The sequence below is a fragment of the Neltuma alba genome, unplaced genomic scaffold (genome assembly GCF_004799145.2).
Source record: "Neltuma alba isolate B1F8T4 unplaced genomic scaffold, ASM479914v2 tig00012880_pilon, whole genome shotgun sequence".
NCBI lineage: Eukaryota > Viridiplantae > Streptophyta > Magnoliopsida > Fabales > Fabaceae > Neltuma > Neltuma alba.
In genome coordinates this window covers 1-16,348 of record NW_021637257.1, presented here as the reverse complement: position 1 = coordinate 16,348, position 16,348 = coordinate 1, and the positions used below count along the sequence as shown (strand labels likewise).

General features: G+C 36.8%; 2 protein-coding genes and 1 pseudogene across 2 annotated transcripts; 1 reads left to right on the top strand and 2 right to left on the bottom strand.

The window, feature by feature from the left end:
• Positions 1-1,992: 1,992 nt before the first annotated feature.
• Positions 1,993-2,703, bottom strand: LOC114732156 (early nodulin-like protein 2). Its single transcript, XM_028919446.1, has 2 exons — positions 2,514-2,703; positions 1,993-2,408 (listed from the first exon to the last, which is right to left on the bottom strand). Exons 1-2 carry the CDS (start codon positions 2,701-2,703, stop codon positions 1,993-1,995), a joined length of 606 nt encoding a protein of 201 aa, XP_028775279.1.
• A 1,943-nt stretch (positions 2,704-4,646) lies between these two features.
• On the top strand, positions 4,647-10,743 carry LOC114732153 (switch 2-like). Its single transcript, XM_028919444.1, is given in 9 exon segments — positions 4,647-4,874; positions 4,876-5,074; positions 5,888-5,994; positions 6,305-7,220; positions 7,902-8,149; positions 8,668-8,794; positions 8,912-9,187; positions 9,281-9,530; positions 10,180-10,743. Coding segments are annotated over 9 exon segments (2,676 nt in total). The 5' UTR covers positions 4,647-4,674; the 3' UTR covers positions 10,533-10,743.
• A 1,089-nt stretch (positions 10,744-11,832) lies between these two features.
• LOC114732154 (RNA polymerase II subunit 5-mediating protein homolog) lies at positions 11,833-15,021 on the bottom strand (annotated as a pseudogene).
• Positions 15,022-16,348: the final 1,327 nt, after the last annotated feature.

Below are 16,348 nucleotides of genomic sequence, written 5' to 3'. Positions count from 1 at the left end.
ACATTTATACATGCAATAAATTAAAAAAGGGCCCATTATTATTTTTGCTTCTGTCATTCTATAAAGATCTAAAAACTGGAAGAAAAAAAAAAGCAGTGAGAGACGTGGGATTAATTAAGACTATAAGGAAAGAGAAGAAACTATATAAATAAATAAATTAAAATTAGATGGGAATAGTGTGGTTACATATTGCATATGCATGCAGGTGCAGTGAGAATATATAGTTATAGAAAACAAGGATGGATCAATCAATCAATCAGTGTTTCTGGCGCAATGTGTAATGACGGTGCAACCACGTCGATAAGGGTTGGCCCTCCCGCGTTTGTTGCAATTATAGTAAGAATTTCCACGTCGGTTGCAGGGAATATTATCCTTCTTAAGAGCATCGTAACTTATATACCTCACAGTCCTGAGGTTCCTGGATCTGCTCTTACCAGTAGATCTCATCATTAAAGACATTCCTTTGATCTTGTCGGAACACTGATCTCCTTGCAATCCATTGTTGTTATTATTGTTGTTGTTGCACACTTGATCCTTCTGAAACATGTTGTTGTATGGTTTTGATTTGGACATCGAACCCAAAACCATGGCTAACAAAATTATGATCACAAGACCATGCTTCATCTTGATGATCCGATGGATGGATGGAGGGGTGGGTGGGTGGATGGATGAATTCTACTGATTGATGATGATCAGGGAGATCGATGGGGAGGAAGAAGATAAAATATGCAGGAGGGGAGAGTTTTTAGTGATACCATAATAATAGCAAAAGGTTGAGGGCCAGTTGTTGGGTTTTCTATACTGTTTTTTGTTTGTGGTTGGCAGAAGCAACAAGTGTTTGGTATTACCCTTCATATATTTGAATTTTGGATTTTATTAGCTAAGAAATAGTGATTCTGTTTTATGAATGGCAATGCATGAACTAGCGCTTGTGATCCGCGAGATCCGTTTCTATTTGTCCGGGCTTTTCTTGTTAATGTGAAGCTATATATAGATGCCATGGTTGTTTTTCGTATCGCACAATCTTTTAGAAAACGGGCGTTGAGGGTAAAGACCTATTTATGTTGCATCAATATAATTTGAGGTAATTGTAATAGTCATTATTACTCACTGGACCTTTTGGCCCAAAAACAATATTACTTAGTAGACCTCACAATTCATCACTCCCTCCAAGAGATAACTCATTGTTTATTGTGATAATACAAGGTCAGGGATCTATAAATACTTTTATAAGTATTATATGAGCATGGAGTCATACTTTCATCTTGAGTTCTGAGATTCAATTCACTTAAACTTTTTGTTATTAAAAAAAAAAAGAGATAACTCATTATTAATTAAGGATAAATGTTTTCAACAATTTAAATTAAGTGAATGTCGGTGAAAATATTATCGACGTGGAAAAAAGAAGATACGCATGTTTCAACTTTCAATATAATTGATGAAATAAACATCCAGTATAGTCGGATAGTAAGAATATAAGTTTTGTCTCTTTTTTTTTTTTTGTTGAATTAAGTTTTGTCTCTTTACACGCACACACATATAAGTTTTGGATGAGTTAGTGAGATTTAATTTTTTTTTATTTGAAAAAAATATGAATAGAATCACAAGGGTATACATAGATGTTAATCTGTTATCGACAAGAATTTTATTAATTAATTGCTAATTATTAGCGATATGCTTGGGGCGATTAATTTTTTAATTTGTGGTACAGGAGCCATAACCATAAACCATCGAAGTAAGATAATGCTCTTAACACAAATGGCGGGGTAAGTATACAAAAAGAATCGAAATTGTTTTTGGGGGGGGGGGGGGGGACAAAAGTATCGAAATTCTCTAGATTAAAATCATACTTCCCTAATTAATGAAAGCTTGCTCTATGCTCGCCGTTGATCGAGCAAATAGATACACATACACTGAAATACCAGGAAATCAATTCCAGACACCCAGCCAAACACAAAAGAAGTCACTTCTGTTTCAACGTCCATATAACAATTAAAGCAGCCCACCAATGCTCCCAAAGATCAAGCTTATCCCAAGGCTAACCCCCGAAGCCAATCCCACCACCGGACCAGCAAGCCTCAAACCTGGGCCGGAACTAGCCGATGGCGATGAAGTTGGTGTCTTGGCTGCCGGAGATGGTGCCACAACCGGAGCCGGCGCCGGCGCCGGGGTAGGAGGTGACTGGTGATGAGGCTTGCCTCTCGCAGCCATAACGACGACGATCAGTTTTTGACCCTTCTGGCAATGCTCAGATTTGCCACTGATGAAGTAGAAGGGACCGGACCTATTAAGAATGAAAGATGAATCGCCATCCTCCATCTTCTGCAAGGGATTTTTGGTGTTGCACGAATCGTAATCCTCCTTTTTCACCACCAAAACCGAATCAGACCCTTTCTGGTACTTAAAACCTACATCCACCAGAAACAACAATCAATGATACTAATGGAGAAAAATCACACTACACATTGTGAAATCTATATAAATATGGAGAAACAAAAATGTACTGGACTTACGGAGAGTGTCATTCACTTGAAACCTCATTCTTTGAGCCCAGTGATGGTAGTCTTCTGAAGGCTTCGTTACCCAACCATCTTTGCCACCAACGTAAAACTCTCGTGCTTGAGATAATGACGTGAAAAGAAGCCATGTGAACATGAAAAAGATCAAAAAGCCTGGAAACCTGCAGCCAGATTCAGACCCCATTTCGCAGAGAAGTTAATTCCGAGCTGATCTTTTGAGAGAGAGAATTGATGATGAAGGTGGGTGTGGATTGATCCGAGTGTGATACGCTCATAGCATATATAACGGAGATTGAAGAAAGAGAGAGGGAAGTGACCGTTGCGGAGTAAAACGTGAAATATGCTGTGGAGGGTTGGCATACAAAGCTGAGGGAGGGAGCGTTTTGTTTGTGATTTCTATGCTCTAAACCAGAGTACGTTACTTCCACTTGGCGACATGCAAGAGACTCAACGGTAACACTGTTACCCACCAACCTGGATCCCCTTGAAATTTGTTATATATATATTTTTTCAAGTGATTGAGAATTTAATTTAATTTAATTTTTTTTGCCAGAGAGACTGAGAATTCGATTGAAAAGGGAGTGAATGGTTTTTTTTGTTGAAAGAATATGTGTATGTTTTTATCTGGGGAAAATTATTCCAAAGGTCCTTAGCATTGAATTGAGTGGAAGATATCAAGGAAATTAACATCTATTAATAAATAAGCAAGATTAATGAAAATTTAAACTTTTGAAAGAAAATATACCTTTATTAATTCATTAATAGTTTAAATTGAGGGTCTTCATTAATCAGAAAACTCTTTGGCGGTTAATGAGTTGGCAATTTGCAATATCTCCTCCAAATTTTGGGAGGAAAAAAAAACAAGTCCCTTGCTTCTAGAAAATAAATTAAGAACTTGTGTAGTGCAAAACTGAAATTTGCAAAAAAATAACGTTTGTAAATTGAGGTTAGGATAAAAGTGAATTAATATAACATGATTTATAGTAAAATAACTTTTTATAAAAAAAATTATGTTTAACCAAAATTTTTTGGGATAATATAATTAAAAAACATATTTAAATGTATAATGCCGGAAAATGACGGTCATTTTATTATATATATTATATTTATATAATTTGATAATTTTAGAAAATTATTATAGTTTTAATTATAATTGCAATATATTATTTAAAAAAATTTAGAATGTAAAATTGTACATTTAACCTTTAAATATAACGTTTAGTATATAGTATTAATATTCCGCTAAAAAAAAGCAATATCCTCTTGTACTTAATATGAAAGCTTATTTGATTTTTACTTTTTTTTTTATGGGAATTTGATTTTTACTTTAGTCTTAAATAAAATCCTAATCCACTTTATTTCTCATATTTATTCATTTTGAAGATAATTCTTGTAATAATGGTAGTTCTAACCAATATACTTGATAAGAATGGATATTTTAGAAAAGACAATACCTATTTATTACAAACAACTGAGTTAATAAATTTTTTTAATCTATTTGAATTACTCTTCCGGTCATTAATATAGGAGCCGATTGTTGAGTTGGTTTTGATCCTAATATAAGACCCATTTCTCATATTTATTAATTTTCTCTAAAGTACCCCTATAGATACTCCCTCAACCATAATCAAGTAAAGGGAGAGATAAGGTATTAAAAAAGATGATTATGGTGTTTTAGAAAAAATGTGTCACATTTCTTATAATTAATATAACGTTTAGTATATAGTATTGATATTCAGCTAAAAAAAAAAAAAGCAACACCCTCCGGTCCTTAATGTAAGAGCTTATTTGATTTTTATTTTGGTTTTAAATATAAAATCCTAATCCACTTTATTTCTCATATTTATTCATTTTTAAGATAATTCTTGTAATAATAGTAGTTCTAACCAATATACTTGATTAGCATAGATATTTTAAAAAAGACAACACCTATTTATTATAAATAAATAAATTAATAAATTTTTTTAATCTATTTGAATTAGTTAACCCACTCTTGTATTGAAGATGGGAGGAAGTAGTCTATAGTATTATTAATATTAAAAACAGTAAAATTCTAAAATGTATTGCCGGCCAAAAAAATAAAATAAATCTAAAACGTATTAGATCAAGCGCGCTTTCAGGAGCGAAGCCGTTTCCAGAAAGGCTCTCCTCTCCCATGTCACTGCGCGCTTTCAAGGAGACTCTCAAGCCGTGCACAAGCCAACCGTCTTCTCCATCGGTTAGCCAAGCGCAATCTTCGATTTTCCGAGATTCCGACTTCCCAATCCCGAGGAAACCCCCAAAGTCCTCTCTCACCCAGCAGCTTCGTCGCCTGCAAGACCCACTTGCTCCTCCCCTAATTCAGCCTCACAATTCACCTAAGCGAGAAAGGAACAGAAAGTAGTGACGTCGTGGATGATGATGATGAGGAGGAGGAGGAGGAGGAGGAGGAGGAGGAGCCAGAATTGAAGAGGGAAAAATTCGGTAGAGCTAAATTGTGTCAGTTTCAGTTCGATCATACTGGACCCTTTGAGCCTCTGGTATTGTCTTCGGATGGAGAAGTTCCAGTGGTACAGGTGGCTCCATGTTTTTGAAGCTTAATGTTTTTCATGAACGCAAATGTTTTTTCGATGGAGTTTACTTTATACAGAGGTTTCAGTCCAGTTACTATGCTTGAAACAGTTGAATAACTGTTTGGGAAGAAAAAGACTTTGGTTGCATCCTTGGCTGAATCTAGCAATTGGCTTGAACTTTAGTCAAACTTAATGGTTATTCGTGGTAAACAGGTCGATAAATTGGTTTAAGTAGGTCGTTTAAGTAGTTTTGGCAGAAAATGTGTCATCATTTCTTCCTATTTTTTTGTGTATTGAATAAATAAAATCATATTCTCCTGGAACTAGTTCAAGAAATTATCATAACACCCTCGAGCTGTTTTCTTTAAGAAAAGAAAAAGGACTCTTACGCACCCACATCAGAGATGTAGTTTCTGTGCATGGGTGTAATTTAGCAATTTACAGTTCAGGAATGCGGACATACCTAAAAAACAGGCTTTACTTGCCCCCCCGTCTGTGGCATTGTCAGGAGCTTGTTTGTTAATGCTATGATAGATTAAATACTGAGTCATTTGTGAGGAGATTAACGGTTTTCTTAGTTATACCAATGCATTTTACGATTTCAGCAGTGTGCTACACAGTTCTATAGGGAAATAACGGTATAGTTCAAACATTCATGGACATGAGTAACACAGTGGATGCGTTATAAATAGACGTTTACAGCTGTCTCAACATTGATAACTGTTAGACAGCATATGGCGTAAAACCTTTTGCACTGAAGTATTGCAGTTTGAAATATGAAGAAAATTATTCTTAAAGAGTAATTCATTGTTTCAGGTTCCTGCATCTATCAACTGCAGACTGCTTGAACATCAAAGAGCGGGAGTGAAGTTTCTGTATAGTTTGTATAAAAACAATCATGGAGGCATTCTTGGCGATGACATGTGAGTCACATGTTTAATCTTTTTCTCTTCACATATTATACTAACTTAAGCCGTTGCAATCCATTTTAGTGAATCTATCTGTCATATATTGGCATGCTCAGTATTCTTAATCATTTCATTTTCTTATGTAATTGCTGAAACTATCTGTTACAATGTAAATTCTTAGCTTTTACCATGTGTGATATCGATATTGGCTGTCTTTCCTCCCTTTTTTTTGGGGGGGGGGGGGTGTGGGGGAATTTGGTTATTTTTCCTTTTTGTCACAATTTCTTCTGCAATTTCAATTTTTATTGTTGGGATTTTGAAACAGGGGTCTTGGAAAGACCATTCAAACAATAGCATTTCTTGCTGCTGTGTTTGGTAAAGATGGAGAATATATGCCAAAGGAAAATCAAGCAATGAAAAGAGACCCTGTATTAATAATTTGCCCAACTTCTGTTATCCATAACTGGGAGAGTGAGTTCTCTAAATGGGCAAACTTTAGTGTTTCCATTTATCATGGTTCAAACCGAGATCTAATATATGATAAATTGGAAGCACATGGAGTGGAGATACTTATTACCAGTTTTGACACATACAGAATTCATGGTAGCATCTTGTCAGAAATCAAATGGGACATTGTGGTCATTGATGAGGCTCATCGGCTCAAGAATGAGAAATCAAAGCTCTACAGAGCATGTTTAGAAATAAAAACCCAAAGACGTTTTGGTCTTACTGGCACGATCATGCAAAATAAGATCATGGAACTGTTTAATCTCTTTGACTGGGTTGTTCCAGGATCCCTGGGAACACGGGAACATTTTCGAGATTTCTATGATGAACCCCTCAAGCACGGTCAGAGGTCAACTGCTCCGAAGAGGTTTGTTGATATTGCCAACAAGCGAAAACTGCACCTTGTTACAGTTCTTCAGAAATATATGCTAAGAAGGACGAAGGAAGAGACCATTGGGCATCTTATGATGGGAAAGGAAGATAATGTTGTGTTCTGTGCCATGAGTGAATTACAGAAACGGGCATATCGGAGAATGTTACAACTTCCTGACATCCAATGCCTTATTAATAAGGATTTGCCTTGTAGCTGTGGAAGCCCACTCACACAAGTTGAATGTTGCAAGAGGATTGTATCAAATGGAATCATTTGGCCTTACCTCCACAGAGATAACCCTGATGGTTGTGATTCATGTCCCTTTTGCCTTGTCCTTCCTTGCCTTGTCAAGCTCCAACAGGTTGAGTAAGATCTTGAACATTTCTGCACCTCTCTTTTGGTTATAGCATCTCCGCAAGTTGTATATCTTAAAAGATGCTTTATTCATAGCTATGGCTGTCGTGGCTTGCTATTTTTGGTAAATTTTGTCATGATTCAGCTCAACAATTCTAACAGGGAATTGAAAGCAAAGCATTGCCTCAATTATAGAAGATATGCATGCATGATTTGTGAAGATACAATAGATGAAGTAGGATGAGTGACTTGACTCAAAAAGGACATGATATGACTGACTTTGTTTGAAATCTTTTGTCTAACTCATCGATATTCACTTTAGTTGAATGACTTCATTTTGCTATGTGGAGATAGCATCTACTCACTTGAATTTATCGGAGGATTTGATACAAAGGGAACTTTTGGAACCGATGCGTTTGGATGTTATGAGTATGTTAATGATTTGTGACTCAAATTGACTGATTCTATCAGTGCCTTAGATTAGCTAACCCTGTAATTATGCATGGTGCATTTGATTTCTCAACAACTAAAATTTAGATTTCACTTTTCTTTGCAGAATGTTAAGCATTGTTGCCTTTCTGTTTAACTTGGTTTTGCTTTATTTCTTTGAAGAAAGTATACCATCTGTCTCGTGCTAATAAGACGTGCTTTCATTACTTTGATGTTACCTGTTTTGTCTTTATGCCAGATAAGCAATCACCTTGAGCTGATCAAGCCAAACCCCAAAGATGACCCAGAGAAACAAAGAAAAGACGCAGAGTTTGCTGCTGCTGTCTTTGGCCATGATATAGATTTGGTGGGTGGGAACACGCAGAATGAGAATTTTATGGGTCTAAGTGATGTCAAACATTGTGGAAAAATGAGAGCACTTGAAAAACTTTTGTTTTCATGGATCTCTCAGGGTGACAAAATACTTGTGTTTAGCTATTCTGTAAGGTGATACACCTCGAACTTTTTACTTTTTGAGCACCTCCAGTTCTCTAGATTTAGCTTGTATGGTTCATTAGGTCTTATTGATCTTATTTTTTCTTTTTGGCCAATGGTAGACAGTGACTTTTATGTTTTAAGAATATTCTGTTTTTCAAAGTCATTGTTTCAAGGTATGGATAATAGGCCAATTGGCAATGAGACTGAAAACCTTTTATCCACGTTTGGAATGGCTCAAGACTGAGTTTATACATTTTACCATTATCCATAAGCAAACCCCACTTCTCTTCCCATCCCCGCTCAAAATAGTCTCTAGACCCTTCTGCGGATTATGACCTAACTGTAGTTTAAGTAGATATTCCATGGATTGTAGAGATTTTGTCTGATCTTTTGCTTATAAACTGTCCATGAGGGCGTATGTTCTCAGATACTGAACAATACTGGGACTTGCAAAGTGCTATGCCTTCTTTTTCCTGGAACAAATTTTTATTCTTCTGTTGGTATTGTGCTCCTTTTGCACTTTTCAGAATGCTTGACATACTGGAGAAATTTCTTATAAGAAAAGGCTACTGCTTCTCAAGGCTTGATGGATCTACTCCAACTAATTTACGTCAGTCTCTGGTTGATGACTTCAACTCAAGTCCAAGCAAACAAGTGAGCCTCTCAAGATGATACTTCTTCTGGTTTTCTTTTTCGGCCAGGGCCTAAAAATGATACTTGTTTAGGGCCATTCAATTCAATTTGCCATTGGGCTCTTATTTATGATTGTAGGTATTCTTGATATCAACTCGAGCTGGCGGGCTTGGATTGAACCTTGTCAGTGCAAATCGTGTGGTGGTATTTGATCCCAACTGGAATCCCGCTCAAGACTTACAGGCACAGGACAGGTCGTTCCGATTTGGGCAGAAGCGACATGTTGTGGTATTCCGGCTTCTTGCAGCTGGCTCACTTGAAGAGCTTGTTTATTCTCGTCAGATCTACAAGCAGCAACTGTCAAATATTGCTGTCTCTGGAAAAATGGAAAAGCGTTATTTTGAAGGGGTCCAGGTACCAAATCTATGCATTTTGGTTGTGGATATCTATTAATGTATACATAATTAATTCTTGAAAGTGAATAATTACTCGTTAGTATTCATGCAGGACTGCAAGGAATTTCAGGGGGAACTTTTTGGAATTTGCAATTTATTTCGAGATTTATCTGACAAGCTTTTTACAAGCGAAATAGTTCATGTGCATGATAAGGAAGGAAAAGAGCACAAGCGTAGAATAGAGCGAGGAGAAAAACTTGTTCCTTCAGAAGAAGCTGATATATTAGTATCAGGTTCTGGGAGCAGGTTATCAACCAATTATAAGGGGACTTCAACTAGTGAAGCAGATCTGGAAGATCTTGGTAAGTCATTTTACTCTTCGTCTTCAGTGTTGAGGATCCCATACATTGTTAAGTCCCCTCTTTTTTGGAACACGAAACCTGCGTGTTGCCATTCAACAAATAGTTTTTAAGTTGAAACTGATTAAATCATTTTACTCTTCGTCTTCAAAGATACCTTGGGTAAAGTTTTTACTTTTACCGGCACACATCGTAACGGGGAATGGCGTATTAGAAGTAGGGGCATCCTTGGTCCGTAGCAAATTTACACCGATCAACTTCGACCTGCCTTTTTGTTTGCCTTATCATGGCTGGTGTCCAAGAGACTGAGGGCAAGTAGCTGTGTGCTTATAATGTTGGTTTTCATGGTTAGCAAATATCATTTGGTCCTGCGGCTTTGATTTTGAAATGGTGCGTTGAACCTCCTAAGATGCGCATCCTTTTTTCATTTTTCACTTCTATTTTGGGTAAGACATGAAGATGCCCCTTCAATTAACTATGGGACTAATCCTTGTCCGGCTGTGTCTTGGTCCTACTCCGATTTGAAAGTAAGGTCTACCCTCATAGAGCTCAATTTGTCAACTGAACCCCACGTCTTTTTCATTTTGCTTTATTGATTTGGGGAATGACAAAGTGATTTTTCTTTATAATTAACTGATGCTTTGTGTCTTAGGCATTGTCTATGCTCATCGGAATGAAGACATAGTCAACTTCGGTTCCGCCATTCAAGGGAAGACAAAGACCACCATCCATCACAGTGAAAGCCAAAGCATGCCTCTTGTCCAGGGAGAAGAACCAGAGTTTGCAGTTAAAAAACAGAAAGTTCCCATCATCAATGAGAGGAAGAGAGCCCAATTTAGGCTGCTCGCTCGGTCTAGAGGCATGGGAGAGCTTGAATTTAGCATGTGGTTATTATCAGCGACTCCAAGAGAAAGAGAGGAAGTGCTTCAAGAATACAGGACTACAGGAGGAAGGAGATACCTTGAAGCCGAAAGGTACAGTCTTCCTCTTGCCAGTGAAGGCTGAAGGACTACTATACTTATTTGCACATAGGGCACTCGTTGATAGAAAATGAGAACAGTGTGCAGTATAACATATCAGGATGTACAGTCATACTTGTCTTTGCCAAGAATTGCAGTAAGGCTTTCTGCATTTGATTGATTAGTCTTGATGTTATTCTTAGCTGTGTTATAGATCTCCAGACTCGGGCGTAATATAAAGAAAGCGAATACATCAACTACTCTGATTGGGATACCTCACTATAAACATGGGGAGAATACAAAGAAAACAGAAAAATCAACGTGTGTTTCTACTCCCCTCTAGCTTATAAGTTAAACCAAGGACAAAAAAAATCAATATCCCTTTCTCCCTTGTAGAGGCTTACGAGAAATTCTATATATTTTATTACGAAAAAAAAGAAAATTCTATATAGCTAATAAAGTGTCTGTGTTCCCAATTCCACGTGAGCAAATACTAGTAGCAAAATTTGTTGACTCGTAATCATAGTCCAGGAACATCAGCAATTCCTAAACCCCCCCAGTTCACTTTTACCAATGAACATTGATGCTCATTTCCCTCTTGGTTTATCCTACAATAACTCTTTCCCTTTTGATTCTAACAAAGACATCGTTGACCTTGACCGAATATGGACGCCATCACCATTGCCAACTTAAAGAACCTAAACATTTTCCAAATATTGCAGCTACTTTCTCTGCATTTTGAATCTCGAGACTGGTTTCGAAGGTTGTGAACCAGAAACCTGTAAAGGCCATGACTCATGATTATAATGGGATTAATTGTCATTCATAAAAAGCATAAAGAATTATACTCATGTAGAAACACCACACTTAAATTAACAAATCTACGCAGTACCAGTGATGACGTTGAATTTTGTTCTCTTGAAGTTTTCTGTAAATTCTCAGCATGCTCTATGATAGAGCCTGTAAAAGCCTGCAGATAACATATATTTGACGGACTGATAATCTGCTGCGGAATGTGTCATGGGGAGCGAGAGATTGTAAGCATACCTTGCGACTATCAAATGATGGTTCTGAAGTCTGGCGTCCAACCTGTTAAGGAAATAATGGTACATCATGCCAATGATGATTAAGCTACCGAGCATGGTACTATAAACATTTCTGCATCAGTAAATGTACCTGTGATGCAGTTGAATTTTCTATTCTTGAAGTTCCTTGTGTATGGTCAGCATGCCCAACAATGGAGCTTGTAGAGGCCTGCTGACAACGCAGCGTACAAAATTATCAGCCAGTGCTCATTTAGTCATGGTCCTAGTACAGCAAAAAAGAGATAATAGTTGTCAACATACCTTTTGACTATCAAATGATGGGCGTGAAGCTTGGTATTGGACCTGTAAAAGAAATAATTGCACACCAAGTTATAATCTAAAATGGAGTTTTGCAAGGCTGCAATAATTTGCACATAATCTAGAGTTTTGCTCATTTGGGGTCATTTTACATTTTGGTTCGAGGGATGAGAGGCGAAAAAGAAAGAAGTAACTACTGAGAGAAGGCTAAACCAGATGCATCCGCAAAGACCTCAAGAAATTAAGATGACACATCAGGATGAGCATCTCATTGACCTTTTAGCCTCAAATGCCTAGCAGTAGCACCCAACTCTGGCAAGATTAACATAATTATTTTTCTCACTGAGTTTCAGTTATCTGGTCCAAGCCCACAATGCCTGGCTGGCATCACAGTAAGAACAAAATCTGACAGACACTTATCGGATTCCTCATAGTCTTTGGTCTTTGCTCATTATTACTTCAATATTAGGGGTTAAAGCACCTAAACAACTTTACGTTATATGTTAGCGACAAATCATCTGATATTACGTATTACTTACAGTCCTTTTGTCGAGAGATAACCCACTCTACACATTCAAATACCAAATTTTAAGCTCTCAATTCGTTTACTCTGGCATGCACATGATTGAATTCTTAATCGACACCTATATCAACTGTGACCTGATTACACCCTTGAATATTCCAGACCTTTGTTATTGTCATGAGGACATTATGGAATGCAAAACAAATTTTTAAAATGCTATAACTGTTATTTTCTTTTCTTTTTTTTGGGGCTAGCAATAAGCAAAATACTTCTTTTTATGTATTTGTTTTATTTGCACATCAAGCAACAAATAAAAGCAGGCATTATCAGATGTTAGAGGATGACAAACATCATTTATCACCTTGTGAAGGGCGCTCATCAACAAGCGGGGAAGTTTAATGATATTAAGAACCAACCAAGATGCAATATTTAAAAATGTAAAGAAAAATGATAGTGGCATTGCTACATGCATAACAAAAAATAGACTAATTTGCATGTCATTTCCAATTTAAGAAATTATGAATGAAATTCAGAGCACACGAGGGGATGATGCAAGAAGAATTCATCATAAGATCTATATACCTCAGCCTTCGATGAATTTCCTGCTTGAACTGTCTTCCGTTCAGGATATATAGTTGACTTTTCGCTAGCATCAGAGTTTTTCAGATTTTTTGGCATAGTTTTTACCCTCTGAAGATTCTAATACAACAAAAGAAGATGTATAAGAATGAGTGACGAACAATATAGCCATTTTAAGGGACAGAGAACCACAAACACGCATCACAGCAAAATAAGAGAGCACAGAAATCATTGAAGTCTCACCTCCAACTTGAGATTGCAATGCAAGGCTTCCAAACTGCATTTTAAAATTACAATGCAAAATAATGCTGCATTAGCTGGATTAAAGAACTTTAAACCTGAAACTAAAAGAACAAGATGATATCTTACATAATCAGCTATATCATCTTGATACTTATGCTCTTCAGGAAATTTAGTTGTTACATCATTAGTCTGCTTCAGATCCACCGTTCGTTGGATGTCCTATATGAGCAGTGATCAGAATCAGGTGATAAGCTATCATAGTCGAATGTGCTGATAGTCTCTTTTTTTCCCCCCCCCTTTGGCTCTCTTTAGCCAACTAATGTACAAGATTTATAAAATGAAATCCAACAAATTAATCTAGAACATTACTTCTGAATTTGGGAGATTGTCATCAATAGGTCCCTGATATGAGGCCTCATCAAAATCACTCATAGTTCCCTCGTTTTCATCACTGTGATTACCCCTTTCAGCAGCAAGCTCTTGCTCCTCTAGTTCGTCCAACCTGGACATCATGCGAGTAAATTCCTCATCATCAGCTGAAGTTGTTTCTTTCTCAGCACCAGCAAAACCAGAAACATCTTGCTTCAGTGGACCTGAAATAAAACATTGGCATCTTTTTTCAGACTACAATAGAGACAATAATGACAATAATGAGACAGACCTCATTTCTCATGTGTCACATTCAACACAAAATAGAAGACAATAATGACACAGGAACAAAGAAGAAGCATAAAAGGTTGATCAAGCCCTAAACCGCAAAACTAAATAAGACTGAATCTTTCATAAGAGGATTAAGATTCCAATAGAACTTCCATGCTTTCTACCAACTTCATTTTACAGGGAATACCAACTATCATTTTCCCCCATCTTAAATGATGCAAGGCAACGGAAGGCAGGGACAGACCAGATTCAAATTCCTGTTTGACTGAGTTTTCCTCCACGTAATCTTCCCTTATCTCTACAAGACCCTCCTGTGCCATATTCAGCCAACACATCAGTTAATCATCCAATGAAAGTAAGCATCAACACAACAATAAACAGAAATATACCCATCATAATCCAGTGCATCCACAATTCATGGTAAAATTTGGGTACCAATAACAGAAGTCTCACGCACGAACTTAATAAAGCCGTTATCTTTATGATTTCAAGTTTATACAGAAACTGTTCCTCCACTGCACAAAACCTACCGCCGCTTCAGAAGCTGTGGCACTGAAAAATGATGCCTCGGCTCTATGGTCCTTGATAATGGCCTCAAGAGAATTAACCTGGGACTCCAAAGACTTGCCTCTTCGTCTCAAAATCTCAATGGTTTGTTTGGACGTTCCATCCGCATAATAACCTTCTCCTAAAAGAACCTGCAAGGAAAGCACTAGCTACTTTCAACTGAAATTCTCGCCTCAGCGAGCATAGACAAATCAGCAATTCAAAGAAAGGGGCACTAAAATTCAATACCAAAAACTCATTGGTGTGGATCAAACGCCCCGGAAGAATGCTGCTTTCCCAAACGGGACCTGAGAACAATTAGACAGAGGATTCACATCCCAAGTTAAAAATTTCTTTCAGTTACCAGCAGGAAATAAGTACGATAAAGGAGAACCAAAGCTTGGTTATGTGAAAGCACCATTATATCGTGATGGAGCTCTTCGGGAAGCTTCTGAACAAGGTTGATGAGGTTATTGTTGTCCGCCATAAACCCTCGAAGACGGTCAAGCTCCTTCTCCTCTCAGCGATCGCGTCCTGCACGCGCTTCGCAGCGTTCTGAGCCTCCTCTACCGGAAAGAGAGAGGCCAGCGGAGTCACTGTCCCTTTGCCTGCACGGTCCATTTGCACCGCGAACCCTGCTAGCACCAGAGTCTGCTTTCTCCACTTTTTGGTTTTGGCTCCTTTTTCCTTCAATGCGGAGTCTTGCAAGTTCACTTCCCAGGCGGTTGCGCCGGTGCGTCTTCAGCACATGACATCATTTTATCATTTGAAAACTAAATACCCAAATTATTTCAAGAACACAAAAATAAACGCCGGTCAATATGAGTTTCAAGCTGTGCAAAACATCACACAAGAAGTCGAAAAAAGACCCGACTGGACTTAAATATACCAAGCATGTGAAAATATACTTAAATAAGAAATTCAAATCAACAATAATAAATCATATTAATAATATTAAGAAGAAAGACGCAAAAGTATCCCAAATCAAGATCCGAGATGACCTTATCAATATGAAGTTCCTGCGAACGAGCTTTGAATTAAATTTTATAATAAAATTGTCTAAATCATTTAATTTAAATTCTGAGAAATAAAATGACAACAACAATGTAATAAATAACACCAACCCAAACAATAACAATTAATGATATTTTTGTAATTTTACTACAAAATTTAGGCTCATTTAAAATGGTTTATAAATAATTTTTTCAATCTTAATTTACAAAATACTACCTCCGATTTTTAATATAAAAATTTGTTTGACTTTCATTTTGATTCTAAGATCCTATACATTATGTCTCTCATATTTATTTATTTATTTTTAAAGTAATCATTATATTAATAGTAGTTCTAGTCAATATACTTGATTAACAAAGATATTTTAAAAAAAATAACATCTATTTATTATAAATAACTAATTTAACTAGTTTTTTTAATATACTCAAATTAGTCAACTTATTTTTATATTAAAAATTAGAAGCAATACTAGATAAGTATATGGGAACTCGGCTCACTTAAAATGTGGCGTAAGTGCTTACAAACATGATTTCAAATAAGGCCTTATTCTCATACTAATTCATAGGAAATTCATAATAATCAGACCAGTTTCAAAATCCTAAATTAAGATTTGCTTAAAGTACTCCTGTATCTTTCTGCCATTACATTACTAAGAATATGGATAATTGCTTGTTTATTAAAAAGAGCGACGCAAAAAAAAAAAAAAAGAAGCCAAATTCAAAGGGGCATTCTTTTTGTTTTTTCCCCCCACCAATTCTCGTACTCCGTTCTATGCTTGAGTGGGGACAATAGACAAGCGCTTATGCGTCTATTTATTTATTTTTTTGGTGAAAGAGATTTATATTTATTATTTTACCTCTATATTGTGGCAACTAACTCGTAACTTCAATCCAGACCGACGCTCTAACGTCCCCACCCGTGAGAACCACGCATATCTCTCGATGAGGAGGACGA